The sequence below is a fragment of the Oncorhynchus mykiss genome, chromosome 6, assembly GCF_013265735.2.
Source record: "Oncorhynchus mykiss isolate Arlee chromosome 6, USDA_OmykA_1.1, whole genome shotgun sequence".
NCBI classification, from domain to species: domain Eukaryota; kingdom Metazoa; phylum Chordata; class Actinopteri; order Salmoniformes; family Salmonidae; genus Oncorhynchus; species Oncorhynchus mykiss.
In genome coordinates, this window is record NC_048570.1 from 51,712,063 (window position 1) to 51,729,950 (window position 17,888).

At 42.8% G+C, this 17,888-nt stretch overlaps 1 protein-coding gene and 1 long non-coding RNA gene across 3 annotated transcripts in view; one reads left to right on the forward strand and one right to left on the reverse strand.

Annotated features, from left to right (window-relative positions):
* Positions 1-727: 727 nt before the first annotated feature.
* LOC118964909 lies at positions 728-6,169 on the forward strand. Of its 2 annotated transcripts, XR_005052161.1 has the most exons (4): positions 728-1,304; positions 1,422-1,588; positions 2,283-2,403; positions 4,618-6,169. It is a non-coding gene; the product is annotated as an uncharacterized LOC118964909 (long non-coding RNA). The 2 variants fall into 2 exon arrangements; XR_005052160.1 differs by having other exon boundaries at positions 728-1,588.
* Positions 6,170-6,589: 420 nt separating this feature from the next.
* The window catches only part of cmya5 (cardiomyopathy associated 5), a 78,996-nt gene continuing 67,697 nt past the window's right edge, over positions 6,590-17,888 (reverse strand). The window contains exons 12-15 of the mRNA XM_036981763.1: positions 15,837-15,970; positions 15,643-15,760; positions 15,275-15,451; positions 6,590-7,765 (exon numbers count right to left, since the gene is read on the reverse strand). Coding sequence (XP_036837658.1) covers positions 7,513-7,765; positions 15,275-15,451; positions 15,643-15,760; positions 15,837-15,970 — 682 coding nt within the window. The 3' untranslated portion in view covers positions 6,590-7,512. The remainder of the gene's footprint in view (positions 7,766-15,274; positions 15,452-15,642; positions 15,761-15,836; positions 15,971-17,888) is intronic.

Below are 17,888 nucleotides of genomic sequence, written 5' to 3' on the forward strand. Positions count from 1 at the left end.
ATATATATTATACAAATAAAATTTGATTTTTGGCACTGACACCTGCCCTTCTCAATCTGGAGAACTTTCAACATTGCAACAGCTGCTCTGTTAGTTGGAGGTGGGCTGGGGGCAGAGCTTAGAAGCATTTCAAATTGTGATTGACAGCTCAGGAGAAATATATTTCTAGGTTCATGTATCTCTTTTAGAAATAAACATAGCTAATATTAGTATGTTTAATAAATGGCAGGTAACCTCAATAGTTGCATAATTAACTTTAAACTTTTGCATGCAAACCACACTTTGGGAGCCTCATGCCAAGCTACCAGAGGTCAATAGACTCAACATTAAACAATTCAGCATGATACATGTTAATTAAATATATTTTTGCACCACATATATACCATTTTATATATATTTTATGTGCTCAACTTCTATATTTAATGAATACATTCTGGAAATGTATGTTAACACATGTCGAATTCCCCGCATATATATGTAAACATTATAATACATGAGTTTTCCATATGGGGAAACTATTAGTGTGTATAAGATACTACTGTAAAAAGCTGTATGAGCTATGGAATAGCAGTTTCCTGCACTTTGTAACACAGTGATGCAGCATTACTCACCAACAGCTTTTTTCTTTGTTTCTTTCTTTCAGAAACTCTGACTGCAACCTTTTTTCGTAAGGTAAGAGTTATAAATACATGTGTGAATGACAGAGAGAGAGAGCGCGCGAGAGAGAGAAACTACAGTAAACTATTGCGCTCGTGAGACGTCAACCAACGACCACGTTACCTAATTTTGCATGTCACAAAATTTGGATCTGATGAACGCACGTCCCAATGGAAAAAGCTACAATGGAAAAGCATCCTATGCATCCAGTGTACTTGCCTAAGAGAAAAAGTTACCAGGCAGGACAATTCATTCGTTCAAGGCGACCTATATGCTGCTCCTTGATCTGCGCGGTGAAGTATGGGGGTTGTGCAGCTTTGTGAGCAAAAAGCCTTCAGCGCACGGAGGGCAATATAACGTGACGCAAGACTACTTTTTGATTGAGTACCCAGTGAATCATCAATGCAGTAATTCCAGATTGACTGTACAAACATAATATAATTCATAAACATTTACCGGTCCGACGCTTTGGTGAGGTGGCTACCTTGGAGCTTTCATGTTCGTGAACTGCTGCTGTGCTGTGCTCCTGATTGAGCTCTCACCTTAAGTAGCCTAGGGTCTATACTTGGGTCTAGTGACCTCTCGTGGACGTTTGGAGCCTTTCCATATTGTAGATGTCACAACCAACGCCTCGACCACGCAAAATGGTAAACTGCATCATCTGGATATATGTGCAACAAAAGTTCAACATTCACTTTCTGATACCATTTCTGTAAAGCAGCCTACGCATACAATTTGATAGATACGTTCGATGAATCCAACAGAAGCACTGCCTCTGCAACGCAATGCAGCAAGGCAAAGGCAGCATTCCATTGGAAATGAATGTACTTCTGGTGTACCAAAACGCAAGAACACTGTCGGCGTGATCAAGGTGTAAGTGGAGTATGGGTGCATCCCAAAAATATCTCCTTTCTCCTGAAGTGTGCACCAGGTAAGTACTTTCCACAAATCTAAACACATTGGATTGGTGGAGGCAATTTGTGTTGTGTTGTCACAAGTTAGGGGTGGTTAGGACGACGAGCACGCAGATGAGCTTCCCTGAGACGGTTTCTGACAGTTTGTGCAGAAATGTTTCGGTTGTGCAAAGTTTCATCAGCTGTCCCTGTAGCTGGTCTCAGACAATTCTGCAGGTGAAGAAGCCGGATGTGGTGGTTCTGGGCTGGAATGGTCAAACGTGGTCTGCGGTTGAGGTCAGTTGGACGTATTGCCAAATTCTCTAAAACAACGTTGGAGGCAGCTTATGGTAGAGAAAGGAACATTCAATTATCTGGCAACAGCTCTGGTGGACATTCCTGTAGGCAGCATGCAAATTTCACGCTCCCTCAAAACTTGAGAAATCTATGGCATTATGTTGAGTGACCAAACTGCACATTTTAGCTTTATGATATGCCACACCTGTCAGGTGGTTGGATTATTTTGGCAAAGGATAAATGCTCACTATCAGGGATGTAAGCAAATTTGTGCACAACCATTTTGAGAAATATGCTTTTTGTTCGTGTGGAACATTTCTGGGATCTTTCATTTCAGTTTATGAAACTCTTTAAATTATGTGTTTATATTTTTGTTCAGTGTACTTCATTACTGTTTTCCCCCTCTCTCTTTCTCTCTCTTACGAATGTACACAGCTATGACCATTCACACAGTTCAGTCACTCAGCCATATCCAGTGGACATGATGCTATAAAGGTCCTGCACTACCACCTCCTACAACATCCTGATGAGAAGCATTAACGCTAGCCCCATGACTGTAAGTCTGCATATCTCTCTAACCCTGCTGTACCCTACTGTGCTGAGACAATATGACTCTAGAACAGTTTTACAGTATTTTACTAATTGAATGCTCAACTGTGATTATTCTCTCTCTCAATTCAATTCAAAGGGGCTTTATTGGCATGGGAAACACATCTTAACATTGCCAAAGCAAGTGGAATAAACAATCACAAATTAACATTTAACTCTCCCTTTATCTCTTTCTCTCCCTCTCTTTCTCTCTCTGTCTTGACAATCCTCACAGTTCACTCACAGATGATACAGTTGAAGTCGGACGCTTACATACACCTTAGCCAACTAGATTTAAACTCAGTTTTTCCACAATCCCTGACATTTCATCCTAGTAAAAATTCCCTGTCTTAGGTCAATTAGGCTTTAATTTAAGAATGTGAATTGTCAGAATAATAGTAGAGAATGATTTATTTCAGCTTTAATTTATTTTATCACATTCCCATTGGATCAGAAGTTTACATACACTCAATTAGTATTTGGTAGCATTGCCTTTAAATTGTTTAACTTGGGTCAAACAGCCTTCCACAAGCTTCCAACAATAAGTTGGGTGAATTTGCCACCATGATGCTGCCACCCCCGTGCTTCACGGTTGGGATGGTGTCTTCGGCTTGCAAGCCTTCCCCTTTTTCCTCCAAACATAACAATGGTCAATATGGCCAAACAGTTATATTTTTGTCTGGCTTTTTTATGGCGGGTTTGGAGCCGTGGCTTCTTCCTTGCTGAGCGGCCTTTCAGGTTCTGTCGATGTAGGACTCGTTTTACTGTGGATATAGATACTTTTGTACCTGTTTCCTCCAGTATCTTCACATGGTCCTTTGCTGTTGTTCTGGGATTGATTTGCGCTTTTCACACTAATGTACTTTCATCTCTAGGAGACAGAACGCGTATGCTTTCTGAGCGGTATGATGGCTGCGTGCCATGGTGTTTATACTTGCGTACTATTGTTTGTGCAAATGAACATGGTACCTTCAGGCGTTTGGAAATTGCTCCCAAGGATGAACCAGACTTGTGGAGGTCCACAATTTTATTTCTGAGGTCTTGGCTGATTTATTTGGATTTTCCCATGATGTCAAGCAAAGAGGCATTGTGTTTGAAGGTAGGCCTTGCAATACATCCACAGATACACCTCCAATTGACTCAAATTATGTCAATTAGCCTATCAAAAGCTTCTGAAGGCATTAAATCATTTTCTGGAATTTTCCAAGCTGTTTAAAGGCACAGTCAACTTAGTGTATGTAAACTTCTGACCCACTGGAATTGTGATACAGTAAATTATAAGTGAAATAATCTGTCTGTAAACAATTGTTTGAAAAATTACTTGTGTCATGCACAAAGTAGATGTCCTAACCGACTTGCCAAAACTATAGTTTGTTAACAAGAAATTTGTGGAGTGAAACGAAAAAACAAGTTTTAATGACTCCAACCAGAGTGTATGTAAACTTCCGACTTCAAACCTATGCATCTGTTCGCCACAGTTGAGTAAAAAGAAAATGGTAGGGGTGTGGATCAGAAAACCAGTCAGTATCTCTTGTGACAACCATGCAGCGTGACACATCTCCTTCGCATGGACTTGATCATGATTGTGGAATGTTGTCCCACTCTTTAATGGCTGTGTGAAGTTTCTTGATATTATGCGGGAACTGGAACACACTGCCTTACACGTTGATCCAGAGCATCCCAAACATGTTCAACGGGTGACATGTCTGGTGAGTATGCAGGCTATGGAAGAACTGGGACATTATCAGCCTACAGGAATTTCCTTGCTACATGGGGCCTTGCATTATCAAGCTGAAACATGAGGTGATGGCGGCGGATAAATAGCACGACAATGGGCCTCAGAATCTCGTCACGGTACCCATGTGCTTTCAAATTGCCATTGATACAATGCAATTGTGTTCGTTGTCCATAGCGTTGAAAAACTAGTTTTAATGACTCCAACCTTAGTGCATGTAAACTTCTGACTTCAACTGTATGTAGGCTGGTTGATGGCATCTGCAGGCCTGTTTGAGGGACAACTGGACAGAACATATCAGAATTATTGTACTTCAGCTGAGATCCTCCTCTCCTTGCCTGTCCTTTAAGAAAATACCCTTCTTTACACTTCCTATTAGGCATGATGCTATCAAAGTGTGTGTCCATTTCTCTCATGTCGTTTGGTATTATCTCTCTTTCTGTCCAGGATACATCAGAGGAAGTTGTCTTGCTGTTGGCACCAATTCCATCCTACTAAACTTTGTTCTCTCTTGTTCAACTGCCCATTGTTTAAATTTGCTTCAAATATGTTTTTTTACTGAAGGGTGACAGATGACACTTGTATGGAGGGCTGTGGGTGTGGGGGAGAGAATGGATGTAGATGGGTTTGGTTGAAGAAACTCCCTCTCCCCTACCTCCCTTCCTTCTCTTGATAGGGAATAAAAGTGAATGTTATTGCTGCATTTTACCTGTGACCCCAAATCAAATATTTTATGAGTCACAAGCTAAGACAAAAACACACACATATATATATATATATATATATATATATATATATATATATATATATATATATATATATATATATATATATATATATATATATATATATATATATATATATATATATTACTTTCTTTACACATCTATTCACTACTGGCCAAATGCAGTCACCAATCTCTTCAGACAGCATTTCCAGTTTTTAGGCCTGTTTAAAAAATCTAAGGTAAACCAGTTTATATTTGCCATAATAATAATATTCGGGAATCAAACCCACCTGCCTGGCATTACAAGCACCATGATCTACCAACTGAACAACAATGGACCACTTTGGATTAAGCTTACAAAATGTGATAGACTGTATTATTATGCTTATGTATGTGATGGTACTGTAGGTACAATGAGGAATCGAATATTCTTCAATCTGTCATGGGTTGAAGTTACCATTATTAATCCTGTGCCAAGTCTCATATATGGCTGAATTGTAGTGTATTTAAAGAATATGCCTTGTGTTGTACAATTCTTATACGCTAGATGGCAGTAACGTGCTACCACCTTCAAATAGGTCTCTAAGAGTTTTTCTATTCGCCCTTCAAGTTCTGAGCAAATGTCCAAATTATTGAATTCTCTGAATTTGCATTGCGAATGTTGCTTTTATAGATACTAGATATGACTGGTTGTGATCCAGTCACATATGGAACATGTGACATGCAAAGTTCAATTGGGTAATGTTGAGCCCCCAACTCCTGTCTGTCACTCGCCCCATTAATAACTTACGGTAAACATATACAGTGGTGACCCGTCATTTTGAGCCACACATTTTTAGCAAAATAAATGCTGTTTTTTTTTTGGGGGGGGGGGGGTGCTTTCCTGTTTTGCATGTTATTGTGGCATTAACATGTCACATATCAGATTGCAAACAATGTAAAAATTAATATATATATATGTAATTGTGTTAACTTGTGTTGCAGCACTTTTCCATGCCACATTTTTTGCATTCAGATCACAGTGTGCATGGTAGCTTGTGTCAAATATAGTGGGGTGCCCTAAAACAGCCAAAATCAAGCTCTCTTTCAAGTTGCGTGACTCAGTGAGTCAGTGATTCCACAGTTTGTTTGCACGAATCTTAAGAAGCATATTTGCTATTTTGTTCGTCTCCTGTATTTTTTTTTAGGGTGGGTTGGGTTAGGGCTTTGCTGCATTGTCATGTATGTTTGTTCATCCTGTTTATTAAAAATAAATGTATACTTTCCCGCAAATATCTCATTGAATTTGTCCAAGAATATTCATCTTTAATTTTGACCTAATGTTGCTCATTCATTATACTGTTTTAGGGCCAGATTCAAACCGTAACGCTGAAGTTCCACGCTATAGTATGATTGAAATGTAATGGCAATGTTCTCTGTTCGTGGAGACTGCATTCATGGTAAAACGTGCATATGTCAGCTCAATTGAAAATTACCATTACAAATCAAGCTCGCTATAGCGCTGAACTTCAGCGATACGGATTGAATTGAGTCCTTAACCTTTTAGGAAGTGATGACATTATTTGTTGTAATTGCTCCTGATAACGGCATTCTCTGGTTTAGTGCATGCTGTCACATCAGTCCCAAGCTGTTGCAGTTGTCAGGAGACGCATGTGTTGTCTTTCAGTTCATAAAATTAAAGATCCTTCTAGATCTCCTTAGGAGTTTATTCAGTGCTGTCTCAAATACAAAAATAGCCATCTCTCCATCAGACTCTAACATGAAGACATTCAACAAAGAGAAACTTGAATTCATCATCATTCAGAAATGATTCCAAACAAACACACAGAAGAGATTCAAACATATCTGTTTACAAGGTTATTTATACACCAGTATTCACAACATGAAACACAAGTAGTGCTATGGTTTTAAACAAAATAGTTACTAGTATCTTTATCCACACAATCTCCAGGTAATGAACTTGCCTTGCAAGTAGCTCAGTGGGCTAACACAGTATTGAGTCACACAGACTACCTGGGTTCAATACCCTGGTAGTTACATACAGTTTAATGTGCATCTTGGCTGTGTGCCTACTGTACCTACTAAAGGCTCTAGGAGAGATGAGTAAGATTGCTGAGAAAAGAGAGAAGGAGATACTGGAGAAATTAAAGCACACAAGACAATTGACAAAACATGTTAAAAAATATAGCCAAAAGATGAATTAATACTAATCTCAGATATTAAACATTTCACCTCAACAAGAACACACCCTGTCAAATTCACAAGAGAAATAAAACAGCAATAATTGAGCGATAGATATTGACTATTGCTCTGATTGTTTTTCCTATTTATAAAATATTTTTCCCATTACCTTCAAGATTTGCACTTTCTTTCAAATCTATACTACTGAAGCAACTACAGTTCTTCCTCTCACTCCTGTCTCTTTCATCACTGAGTCAGCGAATGTCCTGATACAGCTATAGCCACCACCCTCATCGGGGAGAGTCCAGAGAGATTGGCTATTTATTCCATTAAAAGTGTAGCTATCACTGTTCTAGCTTTATAAAATTTGATTTCTATTAAATCCATGGGTACTTATGATCACATATCTTGCATAGGGATGTTCTGGTGCTTGGCTAGCTATGCTTGGCGAAGTCGGCCACCTCCAGGGCCATGCTGACTTTCAGGCTGCCTGGCTGCTCCATGCCCAGGACAGGGTGGCATGGCTGGGTGAAGCAGTGGGCGAGGGTCCCGAGCAGCTGGCCGCGCTGGGTGTTATAGAAGGACAGACGGCCTTGCTTGTAGTCTAGCAGTGTGCCAATATGAGAGGGCACCTCCCCCACGAACACATCTGACTGAACACTGCCGTGGAGCAGCTCAAACCGACAACTAGAGAAAGACGTGAGGGAATAAGAGAGAGGGAGTGAGGAAAAAAAACATTGAGATAATGCTAACTGACAGTGAAATTAGCTTAGAAATTAGCACTGTTTTAGTACCATATCAGTAGAGGTTGCATTAAAAAAAACGCAGCAACAATGGTTTTCGATGGGGGTAGTACGTAGTGGGAGGGCCATTGTGATGCTCTGTTTTTCCATCAGAAAAGTTGCGTTTCCGTCAAACAATTGAAAACGTAGAACACTGTTTTTACCTAATCACTTCTCCTCACCACTACACCCTCAGAGCAGGCATATCGCTGGTTCAACACGTACCTGTGTTTTAGTTTCAATGTGATTGCAATGTCAAAATGGGCTCCATTTCACCTTACAAAAACAATGTTTTAATACTGGGCAGGGCCATACTTGCGAAAATTAGAAACAGTTGAACTTTAAGGAACAATCAGCAGTTTAAACAATAACAATGAGTTCTCCACACCACTGTTGGGCAAATTATAAATGTGTTACCTTTATTTTACCAGGGAAGACATATTGAGACCTAGGTCTCCTTTTCAAATGAGCCCTGCACAATACAACACATAAATACACTATATACAGTACCAGTCAAAAGTTTGGACACACCTACTAATTGAAGGGTTTATCTTTATTTTGACTATTTTCTACATTGTAGAATAGTGAAGACATCAAAACTATGACATAACACATATAATTATGTAGTAACCGAAAAAGTGCGAAACAAATCAAAATATATGTTATATTTGAGATTTTTCAAAGTAGCCACCCTTTGCCTTGATGACAGCTTTGCACACTCTTGGCATTCTCTCAACCAGCTTCATGAGGTAGTCACCTGGAATTTAAATTAACAGGTATGCATTGTTAAAAGTTAATTTGTGGAATTTCTTTCCTTCTTAATGTGTTTGAGCAGATCAGTTGTGTTGTGACAAGGTAGGGGTGGTATACAGAAGATATCCCTATTTGGTAAAAGACCAAGTCCATATTATGGCAAGAACAGCTCAAATAAGCAAAGAGGACTGACCGTCCATCATTACTTTAAAGACATGAAGCTCAGTCAATCTGGACATTTTCAAAGAACTTTGAAGGTTTCTTCAAGTGCAGTTGAAAAAAACATCAAGTACTATGATGAAACTGGCTCTCACGAGAACCACCACAGGGAAGGAAGAACCAGATTTACATCTGCTGTAGAGGATAAGCTCATTAGAGTTACCAGCCTCATAAATCAGGAATTAACTGCACCTTAGATTGCAGCCCAAATAAATGCATCACAGAGTTCATGGAACACACACAATCTCAACATCAACTGTTCAGAGAATCAGGCCTTCATGGTCAAATTGCTGCAAGGAAAACACTACTAAAAGGACACCAATAAGAAGTGACTTGCTTGGGCCAAGAAACACGAGCAATGGTCATTAGATCCGGGGGATTCTGTCCTTTGGTGTGATAAGTCCAAATTTGACATTTTTGGTTCCAACCACCATGTCTTTGTGAGACACAGAGTAGGTGAACGGATGATCTCCGCATGTGTGGTTCCCAGCTTGAAGCATGGAGGAGGTGTGGTGGTGCTTTGCTGATGACACTGTCTGTGATTTATTTAGAATATACGGCACACTTAACCAGCATGGCTACCACAGCATTCTGCAGTGATACGCGGTCGCATCTGGTTTGCACTTAGTGGGACTATCATTTGTTTTTCAACAGGACAATGACTCAAAACACACCTCCAGGCTGTGTAAGGGCTATTTGACCAAGAAGGAGAGTGGTGGAGGGCTGCATTAGATGACTTGGCCATCACAATCACCCAACCTCAAAAAAATTGAGATGGTTTGGGATGAGTTAGACTGCAGAGTAAAGGAAAAGCAGTCAACAAGTGCTTAGCATATGTGTGAACACCTTCAAGACTGTTGGAAAAGCATTCCAGGTGACTACCTCATTAAGCTGGTTGAAAGAATGCCAAGAGTGTGCAAAGCTGTCATCAAGGCAAAGGGTGGTTACCTTGAAGAATATCAAATATAAAATATATTTTGATTTACAATGGAAAGCATAGGGGCATATCCAAATCCAGCTCACAGATTACAATTCCTATGGCTTCCACTAGATGTCAAAAGTCTTTGTTCAAGGTTTCAGGCTTGTTTCTTCCAAAACGATGAAGGATTATGAGTTTTAATACGGGTACTTAGAGTTGGAAATCAGTCTGTGTGCGCATCTGCTAATATTTTACTATTGAACATACTTCTTTCCATATGAAATATTATAGTTTAACTACATTTTAGGGTACCTGAGGAAAACATAGAAACGTATTTTCACTTGTTTTAACAAGATTTAGCGATAGCTTTTTGGATTCTTTTCTCTGCATGTTGAACGACTGGATTACTCAAAATCGATGGCTCCAACTAAACTGACTTTTTGGGATATAAAGAAGGATTTTATCTAACAAGTGTGATGAAAACCTACTCCAGAGCGCTCAGAACCTCAGACTGGGGCAAAGGTTCACCTTCCAACAGGACAACGTCCCGAAGCACACAGCCAAGACAATGCAGGAATGGCCTCGGGACAAGTCTCCAAATGTCCTTGAGTGGCCCAGCCAGAGCCCAGACCTGAATCCGATCAAACATCTCTTGCGAGACCTGAGATAAGAATGGGAGACACGGGCCTCCAGAGTGTTGCAGCAGTCTAAGGCACTGCATCACAGCCAACCGTGACCAGGAGACCCATGAGTCAGCACACAATTGACCAAGCATTGTCCAGGTTAGGGGAGGGTTTTCCTTTTTCCATCATGCTCTGACTACTTGTGGCGGGCCGGGTGCCTGCAAGCTGACTTCAGTCGCCAGCTGGACGGTGTTTCCTCCGAACACATTGGTGCTTCCGGGTTAAGCGAGCAGTGTGTCAAGAAGCAGTGTGGCTTGGCAGGGTAGTGTTTCGGAGGACCCATGACTCTCGACCTTCACCTCTCCCGAGTCCATACGGGAGTTGCAGCGATGGGACAAGACGTTTAATTACCAATTGGATCTCACAAAATTGGGGTAAAAATAATGAAAGAAACTTCTCAAATACAGGTGTGCCAAGCTTGTAGCATCATACCCATGAATACTCAATGCTGTAATCGCTGCCAAAGGTGCTTGGGCCAAATCAAGGCCAGACTAAATCTGAACCAAAAATGACGCCTATGATTGGTTCAGATCTGGTCCTGACCAGAAATCGAATTCTGTGGATGAGATTCCCTAAAAACAAGCCACTTCGCTATAGCTATGACTTCTTCATAGCAGGTTAGGAGACTTAGGGCTAGGTGTCCCACTATCGGAGCACCTGTCGACATCTTCCGGTGAAACTGGAGGGCGCACAATTCAAATAAATAATCATACAAATTATGGATATTAAACATTTGGGTACATACTAGTGATGCAAGTCGGGAAGGTTGGCGCGGGCAACGATCGGTTGAAGAGCATGCATTTAGTTTTACTAGCATTTAAGAGCAGTTAGAGGCCACGGAATGAGTGTTGTATGGCATTGAAGCTCGTCTGGAGGTTTGTTAGCACAGTGTCCAAAGGGCCAGAGGTATACAGAATGGTGTCGTCTGCATAGAGGTGGATCAAAGAATCACCCGCAGCGAGAGCGACGTCATTGATATATACAGAGAATAGAGTCGGCCTGAGAATTTAACCCTGTGGCACCCCCATAGACTGCCAGAGGTCCGGACAATAGACCTTCCAATTTGACACACGGAACTCTATCAGAGAAGTAGTTGTTGAACCAGGCGAGGCAATCATTTGAGAAACCAAGGCTGTTGAGTCTGCCAATAAGAATGTGATGATTGACAGAGTTTAAAGCCTTGGCCAGGTCGATGAATATGGCTACACAGTAATGTATTTTATCGATGGCGGTTATGATATCGTTTAGGACCTTGAGCGCGGCTGAGGTGCACCCATGACCAGCTCGGAAACCAGATTGCATAGCGGAGAAGGTACGGTGGGATTCTAAATGGTCGGTGATCTGTTTGTTAACTTGGCTTTTGAAGACTTTAGAAAGGTAGGGCAGGATAGATATATGTTTGTAACAGTTTGGGTCTAGAGAGTCTCCCCCTTTGAAGAGGGGGATGACCGCGGCAGCTTCCCAATCTTTAGGGATCCCAGACGATACAAAAGAGGTTGAACTGGCTAGTAATAGGGGTTGTAACAAATGCAGCACAGCTCCAAACCCGCCAATCTCTGTCCAGTGTCTGTTCTTTTGCCCATCTTAGTCTTTTATTTTTATTGGCCAGTCTGAGATATGGCTTTGTCTTTGCAACTCTGCCCAGAAGGCCAAGTGTTGTTTCCTACCTTCACCACCTGGGGGTGACCCATCAGGAAGTCCAGAACCCAGTTGCACAGGGCAGGATTCAGACCCAGGTCGTGTTAACACGTTTAAATGTCTTACTCACATCGGCCACGGAGAAGGAGACAGGCCACGGCGGTGGCACGGTGTTATCCTCAAAGCGGGTGAAGGCGTTTAGCTAGTCCGGAAGCAAGACGTATAGGCGATGTGGCTTGTTGTTTTCCTTTTATAGTCCGTGATCGTCTTTTGACCCTGCCGTTGAATTGTGACTTCACCTTCTCTATACTGATGTTTTGCCTGTTTGATTGCATTGCGGAGTGAATAACTGTTTGTATTCTGCCATATTCTCAGTCACCTTGCCATGGTTAAATGCGGTGGTTTGCGTTTTCAGATTTGCGCAAATGCTGCCATCTGTCCACGGTTTCTGGTTAGGGTAGGTTTTAATAGTCAGAGGGTATGACATCTCCTATACACTTCCTGATAAACTCAGTCACTGTTTCAGTGTATTAATTTAAATAATTTTTGCAAGCGACCTAGAACATATCCCAGTTCACGTCATCAAAACAATCCTGAAGCGTTGAATTCCGATTGGTCAGACCAGCGTTGAAAAGTACGAAGCACGGGTACTTCCAGTTTGAGTTTCTGCCTATAGGAAGGGAGCCGCAAAATGGAGTCGTGGTCAGATCTGCCAAACGGAGGGCAGAGGAGGGCCTTGTAAGCATCCCAGAAGCTTGAAGAGCAGTGGTCGAATGTTTTACCCGTGTGAGTACAAAAATCGATATGTTGGTAGAACTTCAGCAGCCTCGTCCTCAAAATCCCCAGCTACAATAAATGCAGCCTCAGGATATGTGGTTTCCAGTTTGCATAAAGCCCAGTGAAGTTCTTTGAGGGCTGTTGTGGTATCGGCTTGAGGGGGGATATAAACGCTATGACCGAGGAGAATTCTCTTGGGAGATAATACGGTCGTAATTTTTTTGTGAAATATTTTAGGTTGGGTGAACAAAAGGACATGAGTTCATGTATTACAATTACACCATTGTTAATCATGAAACACACACCTCCGCCTTTCTGCTTCCCGGAGAGATATTTATTCCTGTTGTCGTAGCTGAATCCGAATTAGTTTGGTAACATTGATATATAAAATATGTTTTATTTATTTTCATAATATGCTTATGGGGGAAAAAGTCACTTGGGGCCCAGAGAGGGGAGAGGTCAGGATCGTCTTCATATGTGAATATCTGTTAAACCATGTGAAGGGCTACACAATGTCTGTACTCCAGTCATTCCCTCCTTTTCCCATTGGGGGGAGGAGTACGGCAGAGTCTGGAACCATTGTATGTCCGCTCTGATGTTGAAACGTACCTTTCATAGTATATGACCTAGAGGCTCACTCCTCTCAGGGAACTTGTCCAGGGGTGGGTTGTATTTGAGATGGGAGTATCTAGAGTTGACAATTGATATATGCCATTGGATGAGGTAATGTTTTGGTAATAGGAAGTACCAAGAACGAGAAGTAGAACCTCGTCTTAGAGATCAAACTGAACAATAATTTATAGCTAATGCTATCTGGCTATGGGATACTCCTCTTTCAAGGAAAAGGCCGTTTGTGAAGTTTATACTGTGGTTTGTCATTGTGAGTTGAGAGGGGTGTATCTTGGCTATAAAAGATGAAGTATTCTTTTGTAAGCACTCTCAGAATTCATTTATAGACACTGAATTGATCTGAGAGCCAAAGGGCTATGGTGAAGCTCATATTATTAAAAGATGAAGTTTAGAGTATAACGCTGACTTGTGTGTGGTTTGTAAACTCTCCTTTCACTTAGTAATACAGGAAATGACCACGTCTCTGTCTTCGCGATGAACTGAGAATCCCTCTGGCTGGACCGATTTCATTCCAGAGCGCCATGTTTCCGTGAAACAAAGTATGTTACAGGCCCTGATGTCTCTTTGGAAAGAAATCCTTGCCCTGAACTCGTCAACTTTGTTATCCAAAGACTGAATATTAGCCAGTAATATACTCAGAAGCGGTGAGTGGTGTGCAAATCGAACCAGCAGGCCGCTCCAGGTGCCTCTCCTCTCCTCAATGTTTTGGCTCGGCCTGTGGAATGAGTTCAATTGCACTGGGGAGAGTGAACAAAGGATCTGCTCCAGGGAAGTGTATTCCTGGTCGCAATGCTGGTAGTTCTGGTAGGTTACCGCCACTCTGATATCCAACAGTTCTTCCTGGCTGTATGTAATGGCACAACATTTCCTGAGATAATAATGTAAAAAATACATAAAAAAACAAAATACCGCTAGTTGCGAGGCCGCCATGTCCATCGGCGCCAGACATGCATGTAATTATGTAAGTCTTGGTGGGGCAAACAAACAAAAAAATGGGATGCATGCCAGCAAAGCCACTACACAACACTAAACAATAAATTGATTGCACTATAACGGTCACAAACGGTGCCCACAAACTGTTAGGGCCTGCATAAAGCTGTCCCAACAACTTACCACTGCTACACCTGGCTATCAGTGGAGCCTTGTCTAGAAGCAAAACAGTTCATTCAGCCTCATTTAAAAAACATAGCTGATATGGCTGACTTGTTTGAACAAATGTCGTTTCTACTGACAATTTGAAATCAAAAAAACTTTTGATTTCACACAAATGTAACATTCTGTCATAAAGAGAGCGTTCTACTTAATTATAAAAACAATTTTTTCCATTCAAATAAACTCAACCTTAATTTACATTGTGACATACTTCGGCACAAATGTTTTGGACATGACTGACTTTATGACTACTGTATATAGCCTGTCTTTTTACTGTCATTTTATTTCTTTACCTACCTATTGTTCACCTAATACCTTATTTGCACTATTGGTTGGAGCCGGTAAGTAAGCATTTCACTGTAAGGCTACACCTGTTGTATTCAGCGCACGTGACAAATAAACTTTGATTTGATATTGCTTGAGGGGGTGTAGCCCTGGGCCCTTTACCGTCTTGCAAAGTCTTAACCTTGTAGGCCTTACCATCACACAGGAATTTGCGTTGGAATTTGCCCTTACGGAAGAAGAATTAATGCCAACAAATAGAATAGGGTTTCTCGCAGCTTCGCTGCTTGAACCCCTAATAGAAAAGGCTGTTGGGAAAGAGGATAGATAAGAGATTGGATATAAATAAAGGAATAGATACCTGTAGGGTGTAGGGACACAATGCAGACACCAGGAAGTGTTGTTCTCCCCCAGTAGACTGTCCCTATTGGCTGTCTCATATGCCACTCCCACCCGGTATGCAGAACTTCTGGTCACATCGGTCTCCCAGTAGTGATGCCCCCTCATGGGTAACAACTCACCCAGGACAGATGGACATCTAGGGGTAAAAAAAAAAACATACACACACACACACACACACACACACACACACACACTTAGCATCTAATTTATCCAGAGACCTGGCAAAATGTCAGCCAAGTAAAAGCATAAACCTTGCATCAAACATTATATTACAGAGCAGCACACACATCACACAGACAGAAGATACCTGAGCAATACAAAACTCACTCGTTAACCACATCCCCTCTCTCTGTGTATGTGTCCTGGGGGTAGTACAGGGTGGTCTGGTCCTCAGACAGTTTCAGGACAGGGTGAGCCGAAGCCTTCAACAGGTGGAACCTAGTTCCTGGATACAGTGTACAGAGGTCAGTGTGTGTGGGTGTGTGTATGTTAGTGTATGTGCGCGCGGGTCTCGCTCTCACCCCTGGTAGATATGAGAGCAGCTTCGCTCTGTTCGCTGGCTCCAGCCTTGTTGACAGCTTTGATGTAGAACAGGTAGTTCTCATTGGGATGCAGTAGTACCCTCTGTTGTCTGCCCTGGATACCTGAGATAGACCTACACACATCCATGCACCCACCACACACACACGAGGAATAATCATTGCTTGACATCTTTGAATGATGACATGATAGCAGTTTGTAAATGTTAAAGAAGGTTACGTATGCAACCACGTTGATGTGAGCTATATGGATCACTCCAATATATTGGTATCACTGCGCGGAGGAAGGATACATCCGAGGTGAGGATTAACAGACTTACTCCCGTGTACACCTGTGTCACGGCTGGGGTCTGCCCCAATATACAGACCCCATGGCCGCGACACGTTCTCTACATCATTTGAGGCTCCTCTAGCACCGTAGAGGTTTGGAGTGATCCATATAGCAAAAACAACCATGGTTACATAACTAACCTTCATTATGTATCACTATATTGGATCACTCTAATATATTGGTATACCCGTACCAGATTAGTCAGTGCTAGAGGGACCTGGCCAGCCAGCGGCAAAGCCCCAGCGCGGGACCGAGACGCAGGGGCCATCAATGTGGAAGGCGAAGCAACGCCCAGGACCACTGAACCAACTGCAGAGGGAGGTGCCACATTTACCGGATAGTACCTAGCAAAGGAAGCCCAGCTGGCCGCAGCACAGATATTTGCGAGGGGCACTCCTCTCAGTAGAGCCCAGGACGCAGCCACACCTCATGCTGAATGTGCCACCTCTGTAGTTCTCACTGACCTTGTCCGCTCCACATAGGCAGCCAGTGCCCTCACAGGGCACAACATGCCGGAGGGAGGCCCAGACTCCCCTGCCACTGCCGGGGGGAGGTCATAAGCAGACAGGATAAAAAGGGATGTTCACATGTCTGCCTGACAGAACCTTCTAGAGGAATGAAGGGTTGGGGCGGAGTCCCTCAGTCCACTCTGATGATTGATGTAAGCCACCACTGTGTTGTTGGCTGTTCTCACCAGGACATGTCTTCAGATGTGGAAGGAAAGACTACAGGGCAAGCAATACAGCTCGGAGCTGTAGTGTATTGATGTGCCTGCCACTCTAAGTGGGTAGCCAACAGCCGCTGGCCGACCTGGCCTTGGGGCTGCCGACAGAACCTTGGGGAGGGATGAAGGGTTGGGGCGGAGAGATACACTCCTCTCCCCAGGGTCCATCCAGTAGCACTCAGAACTCACCAAAAGAGCATGGAGCTCACCCAGCCTCTTCATGGAAGTTATCGCTATCAAGAAAACCACCTTCATAGAGAGGTGTTTCAGGGAGGCAGGCTTCAACGGTTCGAAAGGCAGCTTTGCCAAAGCTATCAAGACCACATCCAGATCCCAGCTCGCCATTGAGCGGGTCAAAGCTGGACGCAGGCAACGAACAAACCCCCTTCATAAACCTGGAGACCAAGTGATGGCGCCCCACTGGCCTGTCCATCCATCCCGCATGGCAGGAAGATATAGCGGCCAAATACCCTCTTAGTGTAGAGGCTGCCAAGCCCTCATCCAAGCAAGACTGCAGGTATTGGAGGACATACTGCACCCCAAATGACTCAGGCACAACCTCAATACCAGTGCACCAAGAGCAGAACAATCGCCAGCGCAACTGTTATGCCGCGGTTGTAACCAGCGCCCTTGTGCTCTGCATGGTGTTCATTACACACTCCTGTAATCCTAACATGCACCATTGGTGCCATTCAGTGGCCAAGCCACAGACTGAGGTGGTGCGGCCTCGCATGCCAAAGAGTTCCCCCGACATGAGACAGCAGATCCGGTCTCAGGGGAAGTTGCTAAGGTGTCCCAGACAACAGGAACACGATAAGGCTGAACCAGGGTCGTCTGGGCCAGTATGGGGCCACCAGAAGCAGACGATGCTATGCTATCCTGGTCCTGTCCAGCATAGCCTGGATCAGGGGAAAAGGGGGGAATGCCCAATCGTGAGCCAGAGTATCCAAGCCCAGAGGCCCTGGTGGCTCCGACATGG